This window comes from Taeniopygia guttata, chromosome 4 (assembly GCF_048771995.1).
Source record: "Taeniopygia guttata chromosome 4, bTaeGut7.mat, whole genome shotgun sequence".
Lineage (NCBI taxonomy): Eukaryota > Metazoa > Chordata > Aves > Passeriformes > Estrildidae > Taeniopygia > Taeniopygia guttata.
Window position 1 is genome coordinate 41,620,465 of NC_133028.1, and position 20,809 is coordinate 41,641,273.

Below are 20,809 nucleotides of genomic sequence, written 5' to 3' on the forward strand. Positions count from 1 at the left end.
TGAGCCCTGATCTAGTGCCAGTAGCCATCCAGGCTGGAACAGAAACTAGACTAGATGACCTCCAGAGGCCCCTTCCAGAGAACATTTCTATGATTCTCTGATTTCATGGTACTGTGCAAGGTTACCATATTCTTAACAAATGGTTTTATGAATATGTAATGGTAACAAAATTCTCACAATCAAAACTGGCCCTTTGAATTGTATTAAGACAACAGCAATATATTAGAAAATCAACATCAACACTAACACATTAAAATAAATACAGCAGAGGAATATAGAAGGCATCCAGTTGAAAGAGGATCACTTTCTCCACGCTGGATAATCAACTTCTGCCTTATCAAGAGATCATATTAAACCATTTATTCTGACCAAATGTTGCCTAAATCCTGATGAAGTAAGCCTACAACTTTGTAAGCTTTTACGTCCCTTTAAAAATTCTTGTTGTAGTTTTGCCCAGTGATTCATACTACTATTTTTAAGGTAAACAGAATTTTGTTTGCACACTCACTTAAAACTTTTCGTGCAATCTCAAATCTGATCAAAGGTTTAAAGTGAAGGCAGTCAGCTCCTTAGAAAAATGTTATACCACCAGAAAAGCAAGGGTTGGGCACAAGAAACCAGATTCAAGAAATGAAGTCAAAAATCATTCTTCTACTTACATCCTTATGTATATTTCTCTTCACTAATCAGTGACTCTTTTGATTTCGAGCTGAGGACATTACCAAAATCTGACAGTGTGACTATTTTTAGAGAGTGTTTATTAAATAAACGTTGTATCTTAGTTCCTTCAGGGATGCAAAGGGATGCAACTGTTGCACGGTTCACCTGGTGGCCCGGTGCAAGGCCAGTACTTCTGCCACATACTCCATATAACGGAGGGAAGCGCGGGGATCAGTTCCATCCCCGCTGCGGCTCCTGGACACCGGGAAAGATGGAACAAGGCGGGTCTTGGAGGCGTTACGGGAGGCCACGAGCGGGACGAGGCGCGGCAGGAGCCGCGCTGGTCTCGTCACGGCTGGGAGCCGCGTTCTGTGTGCCTCTGCCGGTGCCGCTGCCGGCCCCTGCCGGCCCGCAGACCCTCCCGGCATCGGCACGGGTGGTACCCGGTACCGCTGGTACCCGGCCGGCCCCGGCTGCCGGCCCTGCGCGCCCCCGCGGGCAGGCGCGCACACAGACACGCACCGCACACAGACACGCACCACACACAGACACTCATCGCACACAGACACTCATCGCACACAGACACGCACCGCACACAGACACGCACCGCACACAGACACGCGGACGGACGCGCACAAACGCGCGCAGACACTCACTTGATGTCCTCCCAGACGGCGGGGCCGTAGTTGCGGATGACGAGCAGCTCCAGGGCGTGATTGACGAAGCCGTACTGCGGGGCAGGACGAGGCGGTGGCACGGTCAGGCACCGGGCGGCAGGGGAGCCCCGTCCCCCGCCCCGCAGCATCCCACCCCACCCTTCCCATCACCCCGCCGGGAACCGACCCCACCGACACATCACCCATCTCCCCCCGAAATAAAGGGCTGGGGCCCGGCTTCCCGCTTCCCAAGGGACTTCAGCCCCTTCCCTCCCACCGCGGGCCCGGTGCTGGGCAGAGCGGACGCGCCCCGGCCCGGGCAGGGAGGGCGGCCCGGCGGAGCTCACCATGGTGCCGCCGCCGCCGCCGCCGCCAGCAGAGGATGGGCCCGGCTGCCTCACCGCCTCCCCCGGCCGCCGCCGCCCCGAGTGGCACCCGCCGGCAGCCAATGGCGAGCGCGACCGCTGCCCGAGGGGCCAATGGCGGGCGCGGCCGCCGCGCTCCCGTCCAATCAGAGGTGGAGGCGGGGCTGTGGGAGCCGAGGGCCGCTCGGGGGCCGCGGCCGGGGCTGAGGGGCGGCTGGGGCTGAGGGGCGGCCGGGGCTGAGGGCGGCCGGGGCTGAGGGCGGCCGGGGCCGAGGGGCGGCCGGGGCAGGGGGCGGCCGGGGCTGAGGGGCGGCCGGGGCTGAGGGGCGGCCGGGGCTGAGGGCGGCCGGGGCTGAGGGGCGGCCGGGGCTGAGGGCGGCCGCTGCCCGTGCCCGGCCCGGAGCCGGCGTTGGTCCCGAGCCCCGGAACGCTCCTGCTCGTACCCGTCTTGCTCGTAGTGCCTGGGTGGGAACCTCTAGGGCATTTCCCTGTGCAGCGGTTGCCTTCGCAAGAATGCTTCAGTTGTTTCTCGTACCGATGCAACCACTCAGTTTTTTAGAAAAATGTCACCAAAAAAGGGAGGAATCTGAGCGACAAAGTGATCCCAGACATTTCTGCTCCTGTGTATTCATATCTCAAAGGCCAGTGAAGTTAAAAGCATAATAATGAGTGCTTTCAATAACGGGTATTTTGTGTGTTTTTGAGTCCTTCCAGGTGTCGGTGTGAATAGAGTGTTGTATCATTAACCTACGGAACATGGATTCTTAGAGGGTTCTCTAAGTAAGGCATGACCCTTACAACAGGAGGTTTGGAGCAGAGACAATATGCCAAGGCCAGTTTGGAAATAGCACACTCTATCATATGTTATCATATACAAAGAATAAAAAAAGATAATACGGCCCTGTATAGTGTAAAGCCCCTTATATGATAAAAAAACTTGGCCCCAGTGTATGAAATAAAAAATCTAAGGAGACCACTAACTCTTTTAAACTTGTTTAAGAAGAATCAAAACATATTAAAATATAATCAGTTTATCTAGGAGGACAAGGAGATGAGTACTTAGTGGACTACCAGTGTAGTAGCTCTTGGGCAGAAACCTTGCTATATGAAGCCATAAACACTAGTCAGACCAGATGGATTCTAAATGTAGGCAAAATTACTTAAGTTCAGGCCTTAGTAAAATAATGCAAAATAAGATTAACGTTTGAACTGTTCACATAGTTCTTGAAAAAAAATATGAAGCATTTATGTTGGAAGTTCCATGTAAATAAGTTTAAAAATGGTGGCATGTAAAAATCTTTTGAAATTTCAGCTACTTCCTGGTGAACTTTTGAGTCTGTGTTAAGAGCTTTTAAAAATCATTGTAAATGTGGACACAAATGGATGGACATTAGAAATTTGGCAAAATCATCTCAATAGACATTCCAAGAACAGCAGAAGCAAATGCTACTTTTAGGTCGTGTAGGCATAGTAATCAATTCTGTTTAACACAGTGCAAATGTACTGGGGAAACTAATTTTAGTTTTTTTAAAGAATGACCAAGAACAAAAGCTTCAGTATAACCAGTTGGAATCATACAAGTAATATGCTAACTTTGAAGGGAGAAAGAAAACATTTAGATAAATTAACCAAACCATTCCAAACTGCTGGTTGAGTATCTCTGTGTAGAAGACCAAACAAAAACTGGAGAAATTCAAATCTCTAAAAGTCTCTTCAACTTCCAGGAAGCTAGCAACAGAGATAATGTAATAAATCATTCATTGGAACCAGACCAAAGGCTGTGCTTTGCTGTAGCTAAAGAGGGTTGTCACTAAGATTTGAACACATCAGGTCACTATCTACTTTTTACTTTTTGGTAGGAAATAAATTTTGGGAAGATGGGAAAACTCATCCTACCATACAAATGTTGTAGTTACATCTTTGTGTGCCTACTGCTGGGACTTTTGCCCTCCAGTATGGTTAGTCTTCTTCAAGCATTTCAAGCACTCAAGCACAGTTTTGAGGATACAAATGTCAAGGAATTCCTGGCAGCATGTCCCAGGCAGGAAACAAGTTGACCGTATGGAGAATAGGTGTAAAAAACCATTCTCATTCTTCACAGGTTTCAAGGGAATCCACTTTATATATGGGGTAAGCCCTCATGCTCATGAAGTATTAGAGAGATTATATGAAATTATTTTTGGTTATGGGTTTCAGAAGGTGGATTATCTGGTGATTTTGCGTACCTGAGTGACACTTTTTTGAAAGTGCTGAGATCTACAAGAGTCAAAATTGTCTTGGATAAATATAAAATTGCCTTCTGATTTGGTTCAGGCTTGTATTTACAGACTGTGATTAACCCATTATAATACAAATGGAAGTTCTAGTCAAGGTGAGATTTGTAAAATGCGAAGTGAAAACAGCATGGTCAGAGTAAAAGCAGGTAGTGATTGATTTTTTTTCTAAAACAGATGTATCCTTTTGAAAGTTTGGAAGATGCTTAATTAAAGAATTCAACCAAGTGATTTTCTGAGAACAAGGCTCCATTCCAGACACCTGCGCGGTCAAGACTCTCTGGAAGTCTTAGGCAAGAAGATTTGCTTTCATCTGAAGAAGAGGCTCAAAGTCAATAAGATAAATGTCAAATTAAGCTGTTAATACTGAGCTGTGTTTCCAAGGCCCAACCACGTCAGTATCAGGACTGTTATGCCACATGCATTATTCACATCACACAAACATTTGGACTGTATCTGATACACTTCCATAAAGTCTTCAGCTTATTCCACTATAGCTCTCAATCATATTCCCATCAGGTGACCCTCATGCACTAGGTACTTGTTATATATGTTTTATTTTAACGTGTTTCTTCCTAGTTTGAGATGCTGACTTCATCTGGCAATTCTTGGTGAGATTCATGGAAGCAAAAAGTAGCACAGGATCCTTTTATGTTGTGTGAAAGGGCAGTTGCTGAGACAATAACATGCAGCTCAATATGGTTTGTGTTAATGCACAAGCACTATAAAACGAAGTATTTTAATAAGTTGCATTTTTACTTTGGACTTTGCTTTTACAGTTTATTTTGTTACCGAAGTCCTGAATAAAAAGACTGCCTTATATGGTATTGCTGGATTCCACTTATTGAAGATGGAGTTACTTTACTGACATGGACTGAACTATAGGTATTTCTAGTTATGGTCTGAGACCTGAAATTCGGAATTGTCATAACAATACTTCTCAGGTGCAGAAACACCCTCTTAAGTTCACTTCAGCAAGATTCATTATTTCTACTACACCACTATACAGTGTTCCCCTATACCAGCACATTAATTTTTCAGTCCTAGTATTGACAAGCTATGATGAACTAACCCTCAATGTTTCCATGCTGTTCTGTAATGCAGTAACATGTGTACATTTGAGAAACAGAGTGCTCCATTGCATGCTCCTGTTAGAGGAATGTAATCTTAGCCATGCAGAGTGAACTAATCATAGGTTCAAATTTTCCCCAACATCATCTGCAGTCAGTGGAAAAAGACTTTTGTTTGTTTTCACGTGCTTGTAGTCCAAAGCCCCTGGGAATGCCTTTGTCCTTGATGCTTCCTTGGCAGGTTTTGCTTGGGATGAAAAATCAGAAGAGTGGAAATGTTTCTATGTCTGAATCCAGCCCTTTTCACATCCTTGGGATGCTACTGCATTTATTCTCTTGGTTATTTCCCACTACGTGCTGCTGTGTGTGCAGGATATGCATTTGCTGTAGTGGCACAAAAAAATGTAATTTTGTACTGCTCAAGAAATAGAAGCAATTTTAGCCCAGATCTTCAAAGGCCATCTTATAACAAGGCTGCAAAGCAATGTGCTCATTTACATTTATATTAGGAAGCCACTGGCTTGACTTTGCTTTCAGCATCAAAAGTATGCCAAAGCAGCTGAGACACACAACTTTATAAGGTTGTTTACTTCATTTCAGATTCTTTCACAGTTTATTATTTCTTTGACCGGCTTTCCAGATTATGTTCCACCCTAACTGCATATTTAACATTCAGATCCTACTGCTTGCTCTCTGGAGAGTAGGTATCTTTAAACTGTTGCCATCTGGATGTAGCAAAGGTTCTAGATACATTGATTATCGTTCTTCTTTTATTTGTGTTTCAGTATCAGAGTAATGCTCAATAACTTAAGACAGCGGCTTTTACTCTCCCTCCGTGCTCTGCAGGAAAGGACTGACAGTGAACATACGCTGACGGGATTAGAAAATTTTTAATAATAAAAAAAACCAAACAAACCTTATATTTGATTCTTTTCTTCCTATGCAGCTGTAAGCAGCCACACAATCAGAGGTGGTTTTAGTAATCTCAAAAGACTGTTATGGCACACACCTTGCAGACTTTAGAGGCAGAAAAGCAAGTCTTAGCTCTGATTTCAGAAAGTTAAATTTGATTTCTGCAAAGCTGACTTAAGATAAACTGGAGCAGAGCTTTGAAAGCAACTCAGTACCTTGTACACTATGGCAAACAGCCACAAAAGTCATTGCTGTTGCAGGAAGCAAATCTCCCACCACTTTTGGAGAACAATGGGCAGGCATTAAAAAAATGTTAGCAAATGGAGTGGCCTCCTAGGTTGTAGGATGGGTGGGGTTTGGAAAAAGGTCCCCTTGCCAAGATTCAGCAGCAATTCCCTTAATTCTCATGGCCTTTAGTTGGAAATACTAAATGGCCATGATTTTTCCCCCTGTACTATTAATTGCTGCTATTTCTGGAAAGACTGCAATAGAAAATGACGGAATAAATAAACTGGGTTTGGGGGAAGTCTGAATTCTGCCTTCACAAGTTTTCCCGGGAAGAAGTAGATCTGTCCCAGGAGCTCAATTATCTGTGTGCTTCGCTGTTCTGGCAGTTTCCATGACTCTCTTTGCTCTGGTTTTGCACAGTAGTTCAGAGAGAAAGAAAGCATCAGCTCCACACTAATTGCACTTCCTGTGACACCACCAATGCAATTTTTTTCTGACATCCTCCTGAAATTTTATCGGGTCATGCCTGAATGAAATAAAATTAATTTAATTCTTTTGGTATAGCTTTCACTTTAGCTATGTCAGTGTAAAGATTCAAAGGACCCACTTTTTATTTTAAGGGCCATTTACACTTCTTTAGCAAAGAAACTGCAGGGATAAGAATGTATCTTCCATGACGTAGTGTAAATGTGAACAGGAATCAGCCACACAGAATCTTCATGAACTAATAAAATAAAATTTTACACATAAAAAAACTGTTTCTGGACACAGTACTAAGGTATTTTTATATTCGTATAAATAGCATTGCATAGTCTCTGAAAATTTTCACAATATACTACAGAAGAGACCAACTTAAAACCAACTCTATTATTTTCTTCCAAAATGTCCCAGTATTGCATCAGTTAAATTGCCTTCCTTCTGTTTATCTCAACAATTTGCTTATTAGCTTTCTGATTCCTTCTTTTCAATTTAAATGAAATGATTAGTTAAAAGGTGAAAGGAATATTTTAGATCTAAGTGAAAAGATCAGTTAAAATATTTGTCCCTTATTAAATACATTTTTATTCAGCAAAAGAATTTAAACAGAGGAACATCTTCAGTGAGACCTAAATTCTTAAATTATGTTTAAAGCTAAATGGACTTATGGGGGGTTTATTGTAGAACATGTTTGAACATGAGTACGTTTTAAAGCACTTTCATGAATCTTTGTTTTAAATATGTGCCTAAATCCTATTTACTTTACTGAGACTCAAGCATGTTGCCTTCTGTGTAGACTAAAGCACCCTATCAGAATTCTTCCCAAAGGCTGTCACCTAAGGAAGGTTATCAAGAACTGCCATGATGAACATCCCATCTAATGACAAGATTTATATTGAGCATGGCCCTCATCCAGTCAGCAATACTTGTCTTCTAGGGACAAAAGGAAATTCCCTCCTAAGCGTACTTCCCATTTGGTAGATCTGAGAAATAAATCCTTTTTATTTAAAAGTCTATTTATTTCTTAACAGAGATTGATAGATTCATACTGACCTCAGTAATTTCTGGTTTAATAACATAAATACTTCCCATCCTCTATATCCAGGGGTACACACATGGGACTGCTAACCCCTGGGTATTTCTCTCAATAGAATAGAACTGTCCAACCAATATATTGGAAAGATCAGTCTTCAAGATTTGCATAGGTCTTGTTTCCTTGAAACACTGTGGTCTAAAGTGTTACAAATACATGTGCCTGTCTGTATATATGTATATATATGTGTATATATATATCTGGTGTGTGCAAGACAGATGTGTTTATTTATAATACACAGACGTTCTGATTCTATTTTTGTGCCACAGAACTACTTCTAAGCATCTTGGATGGATATAGTAGACCTGAAGAAGGATTCAATGGTTCAAGTTTTGTTCAAATGCTCCTTACAGGAAATCTGAATTGAAATATGGCTTTAAAACATTCTTAATTCTAGTCCATTCTCAGCTTTTTTCTCAAGATTCTGATGCTACATGTATGAATTTCTACTGAAAACTAGAATAAAATGGTTTATTGAGCTTCAGAATGCACCAGTCAAGATCAGGAAATGAACACAATGGTACCTTAGTCTAATGTAATTGCTCCCTGTAAATTGAGACCAAAATCTGATTTAGTGGTAAGTGGCTTTAAGAGACCTTTATGGCATGATATGCCAAACCCCAGGAACAGAAGATGTTAGAATAACAGTACAAATGGGAGTAGTAGTATGTGTATAAGAGGTGCAGTTCTCCAGCCTGCAGCTGGGATCAAACTGTACAGCATAGAGGAACTTCTGGGCAGATGGATCTGTTACCTAGAGAGGCAAAATCCTACTCAGAGCACTTAACTAACTCTGTTCTGCCAGTTCCACAGGCAAAGCCTTCAGAATTCTCCACTCATATTCCATCAGTCACAACATAAAAGCTTGGACTGTAGTAGTATTAATCTTTCTAAATGTGTTCAGATGTTTAAAAGCATCTCTGTTCACCTGATAATTCCCCTGACAACTTCACATCGAGCATGCAATGGGCATTTCCATAGCACCTCACACCCACACTGCATCCTCAAATAAGGACCAGAGCTTTAAGCTAGTGTGCTTCCATTCCACACAGTCTAGGTGGAATTCCATTTCTAAGCAAACATTCCAAAGCATATTTTATTACACTTCTGTTAAAACATTTCAAATTTAAATGCCAACAAAAAGAAAACATTTATTGCTGTAATACATAATAACAAGTGGATATTATTATTTTTAAGTACTTTAAAAACCCTAAGAACTAAAATAGTTTGATGATTACAGAGATGTTAGTATGTGATTATACAGTGTTTGAATCTATATTAATTTTATACACAAAATAAAGTTCTTGAAACAGTAAGCAGCAACTCTGCTATGCATGTATATTAGCTACAATTATCAGCCTGATCCAGAAAATGCTGAGCACCCTCATACTTTGACCAGTCAGTGTGAGAAGATGGTCAGCAGCCTTCTAGGATGGGGCCCAAATGATGCACTGCAAGGAGTATGTGATGGCAATGACAATATTTTAATGGAAATTTTCTTATGGAATTTCTAAGAAAATACATTTTCATAGTCATTGATAAGCACCAGCTCACAACACTGCATGTGGCTGCATCACTTGCACATTACATTTCCTGACAAACTGCATATACAATACATCTAGAATTCTCAGTATAGAGAGAACTGTAGCACTTACAAATTACCACAGGGAAAATACAGTTTATAGTAGCATTTCCAACAGTGACGTTGCAACATTACTTTAGCAGTTATGTTCCTTATGCAAAGGAGAAATAAAAAGTAGTCAGTGACATACTTCCTGAAATTTTAATACTGGCTTTCAGGTGTTAACAATCTAAAGTGCTTTAATGTTTCATACAGTTTTAAAAATTTTCAATTTATACCAAAAAAAAAATCCAAATATTTATAAATTTATTCTATACATTAGTGAATGCACAATTTAGTCTATTCCTGTTTCCTCACCGAAAAAATTGGCATTGCCATCTCCCAAATCTCTCTTTTGAAACCAAGTCTGTGAGTTTGTTCCTTGAATATAAGCATCCAGAAAATAGCAAATTCCAGGAATATCACTTGGAAAATTTGGTGGAAGCTCCTCCCTTGAGCGTGGTGTGAACACAAAACCTGGGTATTCCTTTAACAACCTAAAACAAAAATGAATCATCTCAATTAGAAAGCAGTCACTAAGAAGTGCAGATATTCAATAACTCTTCATGTATGGCAGGGAGAATCTAATTTAATTTTAATAGCTACTTACTGGAAATATTAAAAATAATGTTTATGTGGTAACCTTGATAATCTATTAACTTGCACATCAATGCAAATAACAGCATCTCTTCTTTTTTTGTCTTGTCAGTGTTTTGCATGTAGGTGCTATGTTTGTTGTAAATATTTTCAAAAATTATTTAATGCTGAAAGCTAGCTCACATCCATCCACACATCAAATGCATCATAATTAGTATATCAAAGAAGGAAATACTGTGAACCTTATTAATTAAACTATTCAGACCCTCTTATGAATTCTAATATTATTTGCTTTTTCACAGGTTGAATCAGAGATTGCTAATCTGTAGGGATAAATATTGGATACTCGTACCAAAGCTTTCAAACAATTACTGCAATATACAGGAGTTGTGCAAGGTGCCAAAATGTTATCCATGTGTCTTTAGAATTGGTGAATGAATCAAAATTTAAAAAAAAAAAACACCAAACAGAAAGGAAGTTAACACCTCATACACTCAATAAAAAAAAACCTCCACAACAACAATGGTTTACCCATTAATCAAATTGCCTGTTTTCTAGGGGTATGATTCAAAATGATTTTCCATATGAATGGAATGGAAAAACAATCACTGTTGGCCAGCACTGCTTATGTTGACATACATAAGCACTGGTGATGCTAATGCTCTCTCTGTGTTTTCAGAGTGCATGATCAAAAGAGTTACTTTCTCTGTGCTCTAATACCTGTGCTACTTTTTCTAAATCACCTATCTAAGATCATCTAAAGCTTGGCACCGTCTGTGTCACATAACACATGCTGCAGGGGATGTCAGGAAGGATCCTGTGCCAAATTCTCTGTCTGATGCTGGATGCAGAACCTTGCCACAAGGCATTATCAGATATGTGGCAGTGGGTACCAGCTGAGTAGGAACAACAGACTACAGTGAGGGTAACAGAACTTCCAAAAAAAGTAAAAATAACTTATAATTTTGCTTATTTTACCCAGCCAAAAAAACAACAGGAATATAAAAGACTACTACAGTAACTACTGCAGGTGGACATTTTACATACTGCACCGTACCTGTAAGTTGTTGGGCTAACATTTATTTTTCTAGGTATGCTGCAAGATTCAAACTTATTGGCAAGGGTCACATTATTTCCAAAAAGGCAATAACGAGGCATTTTAACCCCAACAACTCCAGCAAAGACGGATCCAGAATGAAGGCCAATACGCATCTTTAAACAAAAGAAAGAAAACAGCATTATTAGGTAAAATAGAATTGGTAAAGTCAAGTTTAAAAATTATTCTTCATTTAAAATAAAAGAAATAAAGAAAGAGCTACTAAAATAAACAAGGCTAGCAGAGTGTCCTTAAAATATCTGTACTCTGGTCATTACTGCTCATGGAGAGGGAACTAGCTGAAGTTTATTTCGTGCTGCATTTTTAGTCAATAATCCTACCATATTAAAATATGACTGTGAACTGCTGTGAACTTAGCTCATACTCAGACTTTTCACTCTTACTTAGCTGCTGCTGCTTTCAATGGTTCTTTTGGGTGGGGTTTTTTTGAACTATGTTCTTTCTCCCATGTGCATTATACATGTGTAGAGGTGTTTTCTTCAGAACAGCATTCTGACTAAATAATGGCATGATGTCAGAAAGCTTGTATGTCTACTCTGCATTCTACTCTTTACATATCAAGAGAGCATCATACAATTATGAAGAAGCTGCAATTTCTTACTTGAGTGTAAAAGTAGAAAAACCTGCAACAAAACCAAAATCCACCCACATTGTAAAGATGGCTGAAATACATTCATCAAAATGCAAGTCTGATTCAAAGTATGCCATTTGCAGTCACACCTTTTTTTCTTGGCAATTGATATGTAAAATTACAGTAGATTGTGTGACAAATTTATTGCTTTGCACAATAGCCAATGTTTTCATGAAGCATTTAATAAAAATAGATGCATGCTTTCATTAAAAATAGTTTTCTTCTAAGAAGCTTCTGTTAGGTACTAACACAATAGAACTTTTTATCCTTATTTTAAAATAATTTTTAAAATGCAGTAGTAGCATTTGCATGTAAATTATACACTTGCTATAATATTGCCAGGATGTTTCCAGGTTTTTTAAGTGTAACTTAATTTGATAATGCAAAATACAAAAAGACAAAAAGAACAACATTTATTTATAATACAATACTACTGTTCTCTGTGATCAATATGAAGCATATAATCCTCTTAATAACCTGTTTCTTTGTCTTGGAATACAAATATTCCTTAATCTAAAATTAAAAAAACAAACAAGCAAACAAAAAAAAAAAAACCCCAAAAAAACCAAACCAAAACAAAACCATTAAGCTTCCTGGAGGAAAAAATGAACAGAAAAATGTTAAAAATTAGCAAATAAAAGACATAATGAACTGAAACACCTCTATTAACATAATAGGATGCCATTCCAGGCCATCTGAATTACATTAAAGGTCCACATCATTTTTCATGCACACAGTCCTTTCTGTTTCTTTCTCAGTAAGAGATAATCCTATATGAAAATTTCAGTACATGTGTAAGTTCTCACTGAAAAAAGCCATAAATATAATTACCACTGAATTTAACAGTTGCTTTGACAGCATTAACACTATTATCTTATGGTGGTTCAGTATCTGACTGAGAAACAAGAACAGCAATGGAATCCTCTAAAGATGTGTGGATTACTACAATCAGAACGTCTTTGGGCATTCATATTCATAGCTTCTGCGTCAAAAGACTTGGAAGTCTAATTTGGAAAGAGGATTAGTCATTTCCTTAGAAAAGAGTCTATTCCATGCCACTGACAGTTTTATTGCTACTGACACAAGAACTGCAGCATGGCAGATTGCACCTACTGACTTCAAAGCGTTTGTCTTTTGGGTTGATTTTCATATCTCTTTTTCACCTTTACCACTCCACAGAACTCTCATCCACAGATCTAAAAAGGTTATCTTCTCCAGCCATGGTCACTTGATTCCCCACATTTTCTAAGTTAATACAGTGTTGTGAAATTTCCTTGAGACAAAATCCCAGAAAGCGACTAAACAAACAAAAAAGCCTAGTTTAATCAAATTAAAACAAAAAATTAAATATATGACCTTGATAGGCTCTCCATGGGGAGACACCACCTCATCTGACAGTTCCATCATCTTCAGGGCCATCAGTGCTATTTGAACAGCATGTGTTTCACTTTCTTTGTGTAAGCCTCCAGCAACACAGTAGGCATCTCCAATAGTCTCAACCTAAAACAGGCATATTTGTTCCTTACTCTTTGACTGTTTGATAAATATAAAAGAACAACCTAAATTCAGTAAGAATTGTAGGTACCTACAATTTATGACCAAGTCTTAGTTTTCCTGCAAAATTATTTAAGTACTGGACAAATCCTTCAGTATCATGCAAAAAAAAAAAAAAAAATTGCACAACTTTTATTTATTGTTGAGCATAATTCTAAAATACTTTTCCTTTTTTATTTACTGTCAGGCACCCCCAGCTACATCAAACACCTGTTTACTCCTAAGTCACACTGAAATTAATTTTTGAAATTAAATCATAAGTTTTGATGGGCTTCTTTCTTGGCTGAATGAACAACTGTTTGTGTTGACTTTTTTTGTTTGTTTTGTGATTTTTGTCTTTCATTTGAAAAAGGTTTATGGGAAAATAATTTATAGACCTCTATTTTCTTCTGTCCCACTTAGTCTTAATTTCCTTTCCTGCCCCAGAATCCCAAAGAAAAGCAATGAACTGTGTACCTTGTAGACATCTAGCTCTCCACACTGGTAATCAAAGCGAGTATAAAGCTCATTAAGCATGGTGATAACCTGCATAGGTGAGCATTGAGAACAGATGGCAGTGAATCCAACGATGTCAGAAAAAAGCATTGTGACATTATTAAATTTCTTGGCTTGTACAACTTGTCCCTGCCACAGCTGCTGAGCAACCTCTCCAGGAAAAATTGAAAACAGAAGATCTACAGTCTTCTTCTTCTCTTCTTCAAGTGCTTGATGGGCCTGCTCAAGGGTTGCTTTTAGCTTTCCTAACCTCTTCTTCAGTCCATCCTGGGCTCTGGCCTGCTCTCCTATCAGAACAACATCTCTTAAAGCATTGTGAATGGGAATATCAGAGAGGTACAATCCACGTCCTGTAAAATCTTCTAGTCTGTCCACACAGGGAGATCCCAAAAATAGAATGGCACTGGATTCAAAAATATAGATCATTTGGCCTTTAAGATCCATTACCTGAAACAGTTAAAGAAACAAGAATTCATGCAAAACATGCATGGCAATGGTCTAGAAGCAAGAAGTTTTAGAGAAAATACATTTTGCTAAAATGTAAGAAAATCAAGGCTGGTCCATAGTCCTTACATTTTAATTTGGTTGCTTAGAGAAAACATGGGTTGCTGAATCACAGAGCCATCAAGTAAGTTCATTTTTATTCAGCCCTCTAGTACAAGAGGACTCCAGCTTAAGGATAAAGACCTTATTATGTCTGAGTATCAGTTTATCTTAGGGAGTAAAGAAAACCAAAAAGAATAATTTTGTTTATTTTCAGCAATTGATAAAATATGTTACTACAGTGGCCTCTAAATTTCTGCTAATGACTAGTTCATTCACCACTTTCTCCATAAGATAAAGTGAGAAAATCTGCTTCAGTTTTATCATAGGATGTTCAGTACTCACTGCAATTTAAAATTAAAGGCAGAAATGGCAGGAATATCCAATTTTAATAGTCTAAAAAAGAAAACTATTTTGTGTGAAGTGTTTTTACATCTCTTCTGTAGTCAGTTGTGTAATGTGAAAGGTACTGCAGAGCCTAGCTTAACACAGCCCTGAAAGTTCACTTTTTAAATAAAATCTGTTCCTTACTAATAGACATTTCCATATGAAAGTACATGCAAAATCAAAGCCGACTCTACTACGCCTTGTAACCATTCTTGTGCAGAAATGGATCTGAGCTGAAATAGGTACAGCTTTTAATAGTTAGCTACATTAGTAACTGGGTAAAAGTCTTTAACCATTCTTCATTTAAGTATCTGGAGTGTTGAGTCTGAGCTGGTAATTCATCTCCAAGTGCCTCAGGTGCATATAAACTGGAATTCAGATGGGACCAGGAACGAATGAACACAATCATTGAATACTCAGTGTTCTTTGCTGTCCCAGGCTATTTGTCACAGACCCAGCTTCAGCAAAGATAGTTGTAATCCCATCAGCTGAAACTAAGTGAAACCTTTGGTGATTGTATCTGATGAAAACATCGGAGTATCAAAGATACCAAAACACCAAAGGCTGAATGAGCACAGAAAACATATTTTTATTTTCCTCAAATCTAGAGCTGGTCCCAAATGACTCAGAGGCATTTTGTTAAATGTTTTCCTGATACTATCTTTGTGCTGAAGATGCCTTTATTCTCAGCAGCATGGCATATCTCTGGTTTTATCTCAGTATTTCAAATCATTGAAATAAAATCTAATTTGTAGTCAGATTTTACTTATGTATGGGTCCTAAAGCAGAGTTTTGACTAAACATTCTTCAGAATCTGAATTACATTTGACTAATTAAATCATTATTATTCAGTTGTATCAGATGTTCAGATGCAGAAAATGCAAAGCGCACTGTGTTTTGTGGCTATTTTAACTCCACCTGAAAAAAACAAATTCATCGTAGAAGTAATGGTGATAAAAAGTCTCTTACCATGGATGGTTTCGTATCAGTATTTTCCCATCTTCTAACTCGTACAGTAAACTGCATATTTAGCATGGTCATTATTGCACTAAAAGTGCAGCTTACTTTGGGGGTAAGAATTTCAAAATACTCTTCAAAATTTGGCTTAGCTTGAAATTCTCTCCTGGTCAAAAGTCTTCTTATCCCATTTCCAATCTGAAGAACTGACATATCCTTGTCAAACATAAAATGAAATGGGAAAGTCTTACAGAACACAGAGGCAGGAATCACAAGTGAAGATTGTGGTTTACATGGAGATAAGGAAGGTTTTGCACTTTTGACTTGTATAGAATACAGCAAATAAGGCTGATTAGCAAATTCAGTGCAGTCATTATGGAAACAAGGAGGCATGAGCATCACTTCCACCTCAGTTTCATACAAAATATGAGCTGCTGCTTTAATTATACCAGGTAGAATAAGACTTGTGATTTTCTTAGGAAAGAAATAATAAACATTTAAGAAGTCCTGATCTTTCTCCAGGCATAATATGGAGGCATCTTCAAGTCTGTCCTTTTTTCCTGCTTCTTGGCTGTGGCCACTCTGCTTCAGCAGAGTAGTGAAACTATTCAAGAAGTCCTTTAGGGTGCCTCCAATAACCCCTAATATGTGTTCATCCTCTTCATAGCATATTTTGAATAGTTCTTCACCAAGAGATTCCCGTAGAGATTCCACGGGAACACCTGCACAGAACCACATTTTAGTCAGAACTGCACTCATCATCCTGAATCACAGGCTAACCTCCACACCTTTTTCCAAAACAATCAATATCTTTCCCTGCTGTTGACATCTGAGGGCACTCTCATTTAGGAGTCCTGGAAACAAGGCCTGGAAATGGGGGGACAATTGGTTGCAGTTTAGAAAGATCCAAGATTCAGCGTTCTTTGTAGAGATGTAGACAAAATGGATACAAGTTTTTGCACAGGATTTAACTCAGCTCCCATAATTTGATATAAAGGAGTAAAATAAGTTTAAAAACTAGCATACAAATAAAATACATCTGCAGATATAAGTACTATGCGTAATCCAGTACATTAAATGACCCTAGGAATATTCTGGAGCACTGAGGCTGATTGGCACTGAATGGCTCACATCTTTGCTAGTAAATTTGTTTTATCCAGATAGCTGCATGCAAACTGACTGTTGGATATGTTCCATTTCTCCAACTGTTACTGGGAATCCTTTGAAAAAGTATTGCCTCTCACAGACCAACTGTGTGCCTGGACCAGTTTAAGTGTACAGAAGACCATATTTCAGTTCCAGGAAAAGTTAATGTACGTCTATTACCAATGTAGCCAGAGTTATATATTACAAATTATAGAGTTCTCTTCTGACACACAAAAGTCTTCTGAATATGAAGTAACATATAAGTAACAAGACTAATTTCTATAAAAAAAAATATATATTTACATATATATAGAATAGATACTCTATTTATATATATATTATTAAACAAGCTTAAATTACCTGCTGCATTAGCATGATCACTGATTATTTTTTCAAAATCTTCTCTATCACCAGTTTTTCTGCAAAGATCATAAAAATATAATAAAACACCTAAATTATCAGGATAAATGTGGTAAAGGCAGTAAGTAAATAAGCTACCTACCTTGTCTTTAAAGTGTATAGATCTAGTTCTGCTGATCAAGGAGGAAGTTTTTAATTCATTCAAAAGCAGGTCTTGGTAGGATCTTAGATTATCCTATTCATTTCTGGTAAATTAAAAGTTTTGGTGGTCTGAACTCCAGTTATGGATTTCAGGCAAATGCTATTGCCTGTCATTTTAGCAGTCCTGGTTTTTTGTTTGATTTGTGTTTCTTTCTTGAAGCCAAAACTACATTTCCTAACATATTGTAAAATATAATTGGAATTTATATTCAAGCATTTTTTTGAATTACAGTGCATTTAATTCAAAAGAGGTGAGAACATATTTCTGCTTAGAGAGGAAATACAAATAACAACTATTAACTACAAAATTACTTGTTCATTGGTAGTAATTAAGAAATTTGACATAAAACTGCAGCCTTCTGAGTTCTCTGAGGACAATAAATATCAAACTGAATGTTTGCCTCCAACAATGAGAACAACATATAGCTTAGATTAACCTTCATTTAAGCAATAAACTCCTGGTACATGCTTTCTGAATGTATCACTTGGAATATCATAGGTATATTTACATGCAAAAGCAACACAGACATTTAGATTTGCTTTACATTGGCATTATCGCCTCCTTCAGAATATCACAGTAATTTTTTCTTTTCAACTAATATTCCAGGGAAGCAACACATAATTAAAGAATGGGAAAACATTCATAGCAATAAGCCAGTCAGCAATTGCAAAGCACATCTGACCCACTATCTTTGGTTCAGTCAATGTATGTAAAGTGCTTTAAAAATATCAAGTATAATTTAAAAGAAACACTGCAATTATCTATTCTTATCATGGTGAGCAACAGTGTAGTTTCCAACTTGATTATTTTTCTTCACTTCAGAAAGCAGATTTAAACTGATGGGCTTATTTTTTCAGATGCATTCAATAAACTGAATCCTCACTGTATCATAAGATGTTAAGAAATTCTTACTCTCTACAAGGCTCAAATGATTAATATTGGATTAGTACTAAGAAATGCTGAAAATTGAGCTGAGTTCCTCAGAAACAGAAACCAGAACCCAAGTGAGCTCAGGAAAACATCCAATCAGTATCTGTAGTGTATGAGTGTTCACAGAATAAGAAACCAAATTCTTTTGTATAATACTAATTGTATTTCGAACTCTTTCCCTGGGATCTTAGAAACACCAGGCTAGATCCATATATAACCTATCTATTATTCCATCTATGCTAAGCAGTCCCAAGCTCCTCCAAAGTCCTTGCCTGCTTTGCTTCCCTGTACAATTTGCCCATTAAATAAACTTTGTGAGTGATGTAAATATTTGTGAATATTTTAAAATAAACTAAATCATCACTAGGTTACGTTACATGAAATGTTACACACCAATTTGACAAGATAATTGAATATAAATTCCAGAAGTCTTGACTCCCAGTCACCACCCCGTTCCTGTCTGAAGAACATTTTTGCAGTGAAGTTAGTTACAAACCCATTACACTTACATACCTGGTTTCTTTAATTCTGTGTTTTGCAAGTGTTCTCTGCAGTGCAAGATTTAGCCTTTCAAACTGGGGAAAAAAATAAGTATGTCATATGTATCGATATCATTGCTGAATATTTAATCATGAGATACATTTCTATACACAGAATTACTTTGCCATCTTTGGGACTAACAACTTTTTTCAAGACAGTATTGCTAGAAACAGCATGTCACTTCTGTGGTTATGGGATTTACTTTATGTTTATCTCTTCAGCTCCAGTACCACTGCAATTAATAGTCCTTGTGCACAAGTGGTAGTGTATTTTAAAAACAGTGATGTTCTTTAGCTCCAGATTTTCAGATGGAAATAAAGACAGTGATGCTAAGAAATAAGTATAACTAGCACAGCTCTCTATTATTACAAAACCCACCCCCCAAAAAACCACAAAGTACCATGAATACAAAATTATTTTAAAGAAAATAATAATTTTTGCTGTGTATGCCATGACATCCTCCAGATGAAAATCTAGTCATTGTAGACAGCCTTTATGAAAGGATTCTCTAATAAAAGAAACTTTAGTGCATAATGAATATTTGCATTAAAATACTTCAATCCCATGATTCCATATCCCTTCTGCAGTTCCTAACTTAAAATCTAAACAGATGGAACATTTTCCAAATATGCGTATTTAAAATTGTTAGGGCCAGGAAAGCTGTCATATGTATGTAGTCTCTGATATTCAAAACCCAAACTTCCCACACAGGCAGGGTCATAGAACACTACTATACTGGCACAACAGAATTCAGCTGTGAGGCTTTTCTTTGGTTCTCATTCCCTGAAGAAACTAGAAGCTTTTACTGCATCTTTTACTTTTTGTATTTCCAGGAGGAAAGTTTGCACAACCAAAGAAAATATCACTTGATATCACTTGAAAGGCATATTCTGGAAATGTTTTTTCACGGAAAAATCTAAAGTGAATTAGATAAATATATACATATCTATGTATATATACCATATACCACATATATAAACACAACATAAATTACATCTGTGTAGAAACTGATACACTAAGTGTAATGCCATCCAATCCATTACTTATAAATGAGCAATGTTCTCCATATTTCTGTAAAGAAGGAAGCAAATTAAACAACAACATGCACTACATTATATCCCAAATTTAATCAAAAAGTTGTTTGGATGCACTTTGTCCTGGACTTCTATGCATAGCTCGCTGTCTCCATGAGAAGGTCACAATTCAAATTCATGATGCAGCCCTGTTTTGGAACTTCCAGATGGAAGGAAGATGCAACATTTAAGCAAGGTAAATTTTCTAAGCAATGAAAAATATGTTTCTAAACAAGCAATGGCCTTTTATAGAAAAATATAAAGATGCTTAGGGCACCCCAAATCAGCATGAGAACAGACTTGGACAAAGTTCTGATGCATATGACTTGAATAATTGCAAATCGTAACAATAACCTTGAATTTCAGTGGTTCCTAGGGTACATGGTCATAGTATCTTCACTTTGCCAAGCTTTGTCCCAGATAATGAACTAGCCTATCATAATTATGTTATAGGCAACTGCATACATTTATACCACTCTTTAAAGAGAAAAAATTACCAGTTATTAAAAATCCCACCAACAACTATACTAGAACTATACTAGAAAAGCAATATAGCAATCATGACACACTTGAAAGGGTGCTTTGCCAGTTCATTTTTGGGTTAAAAGTATTTTCATTTATAAATTTAGAGATCAGTTTAAAGGTTTAAAGGGATGCATTCCGTCTGTATAAATGCAGCAGAGGTGAAAAGGAGTTTTTCAAAACTTAATTTTTTAGAGGTTTAGTGAATGGGTAATAGATGAAGAGCTGCATAACCAGATCTGCAAATAGATTTAACAGAGCTCCAGCACTTTAAGTAAGGTACACTGAATGTCCAAGTAATGGAATTGTAATTAAATGAGTGTACAGAAGTGTCCATTTACTATTTGTAGTCCCAATATGTCAGTCAGTTCCTTCAAACCTCCCACTGAATTTAAGACAA

The 20,809-nt window shown here is 37.9% G+C and overlaps 2 protein-coding genes and 1 long non-coding RNA gene across 4 annotated transcripts in view; 1 reads left to right on the forward strand and 2 right to left on the reverse strand.

Moving 5' to 3' along the window:
• GUCY1B1 (guanylate cyclase 1 soluble subunit beta 1) overlaps positions 1–1,773 on the reverse strand; it is a 41,626-nt gene extending 39,853 nt beyond the window's left edge. The window contains exons 1-2 of the mRNA XM_030271457.4: positions 1,664–1,773; positions 1,317–1,390 (exon numbers count right to left, since the gene is read on the reverse strand). Coding sequence (XP_030127317.1) covers positions 1,317–1,390; positions 1,664–1,666 — 77 coding nt within the window. The 5' untranslated portion in view covers positions 1,667–1,773. The remainder of the gene's footprint in view (positions 1–1,316; positions 1,391–1,663) is intronic.
• On the forward strand, positions 1,278–4,781 carry LOC140683963 (uncharacterized). Its single transcript, XR_012055677.1, has 2 exons — positions 1,278–1,418; positions 4,132–4,781. It is a non-coding gene; the product is annotated as an uncharacterized lncRNA (long non-coding RNA).
• Positions 4,782–8,802: 4,021 nt separating this feature from the next.
• GUCY1A1 (guanylate cyclase 1 soluble subunit alpha 1) overlaps positions 8,803–20,809 on the reverse strand; it is a 34,971-nt gene continuing 22,964 nt past the window's right edge. For both annotated transcript variants that reach the window (XM_030271454.4, XM_030271455.4), the window contains exons 3-9: positions 18,788–18,849; positions 17,143–17,201; positions 15,649–16,358; positions 13,711–14,196; positions 13,057–13,200; positions 11,010–11,164; positions 8,803–9,852 (exon numbers count right to left, since the gene is read on the reverse strand). In XM_030271454.4, coding sequence (XP_030127314.1) covers positions 9,651–9,852; positions 11,010–11,164; positions 13,057–13,200; positions 13,711–14,196; positions 15,649–16,358; positions 17,143–17,201; positions 18,788–18,849 — 1,818 coding nt within the window. In that variant the 3' untranslated portion in view covers positions 8,803–9,650. The remainder of the gene's footprint in view (positions 9,853–11,009; positions 11,165–13,056; positions 13,201–13,710; positions 14,197–15,648; positions 16,359–17,142; positions 17,202–18,787; positions 18,850–20,809) is intronic.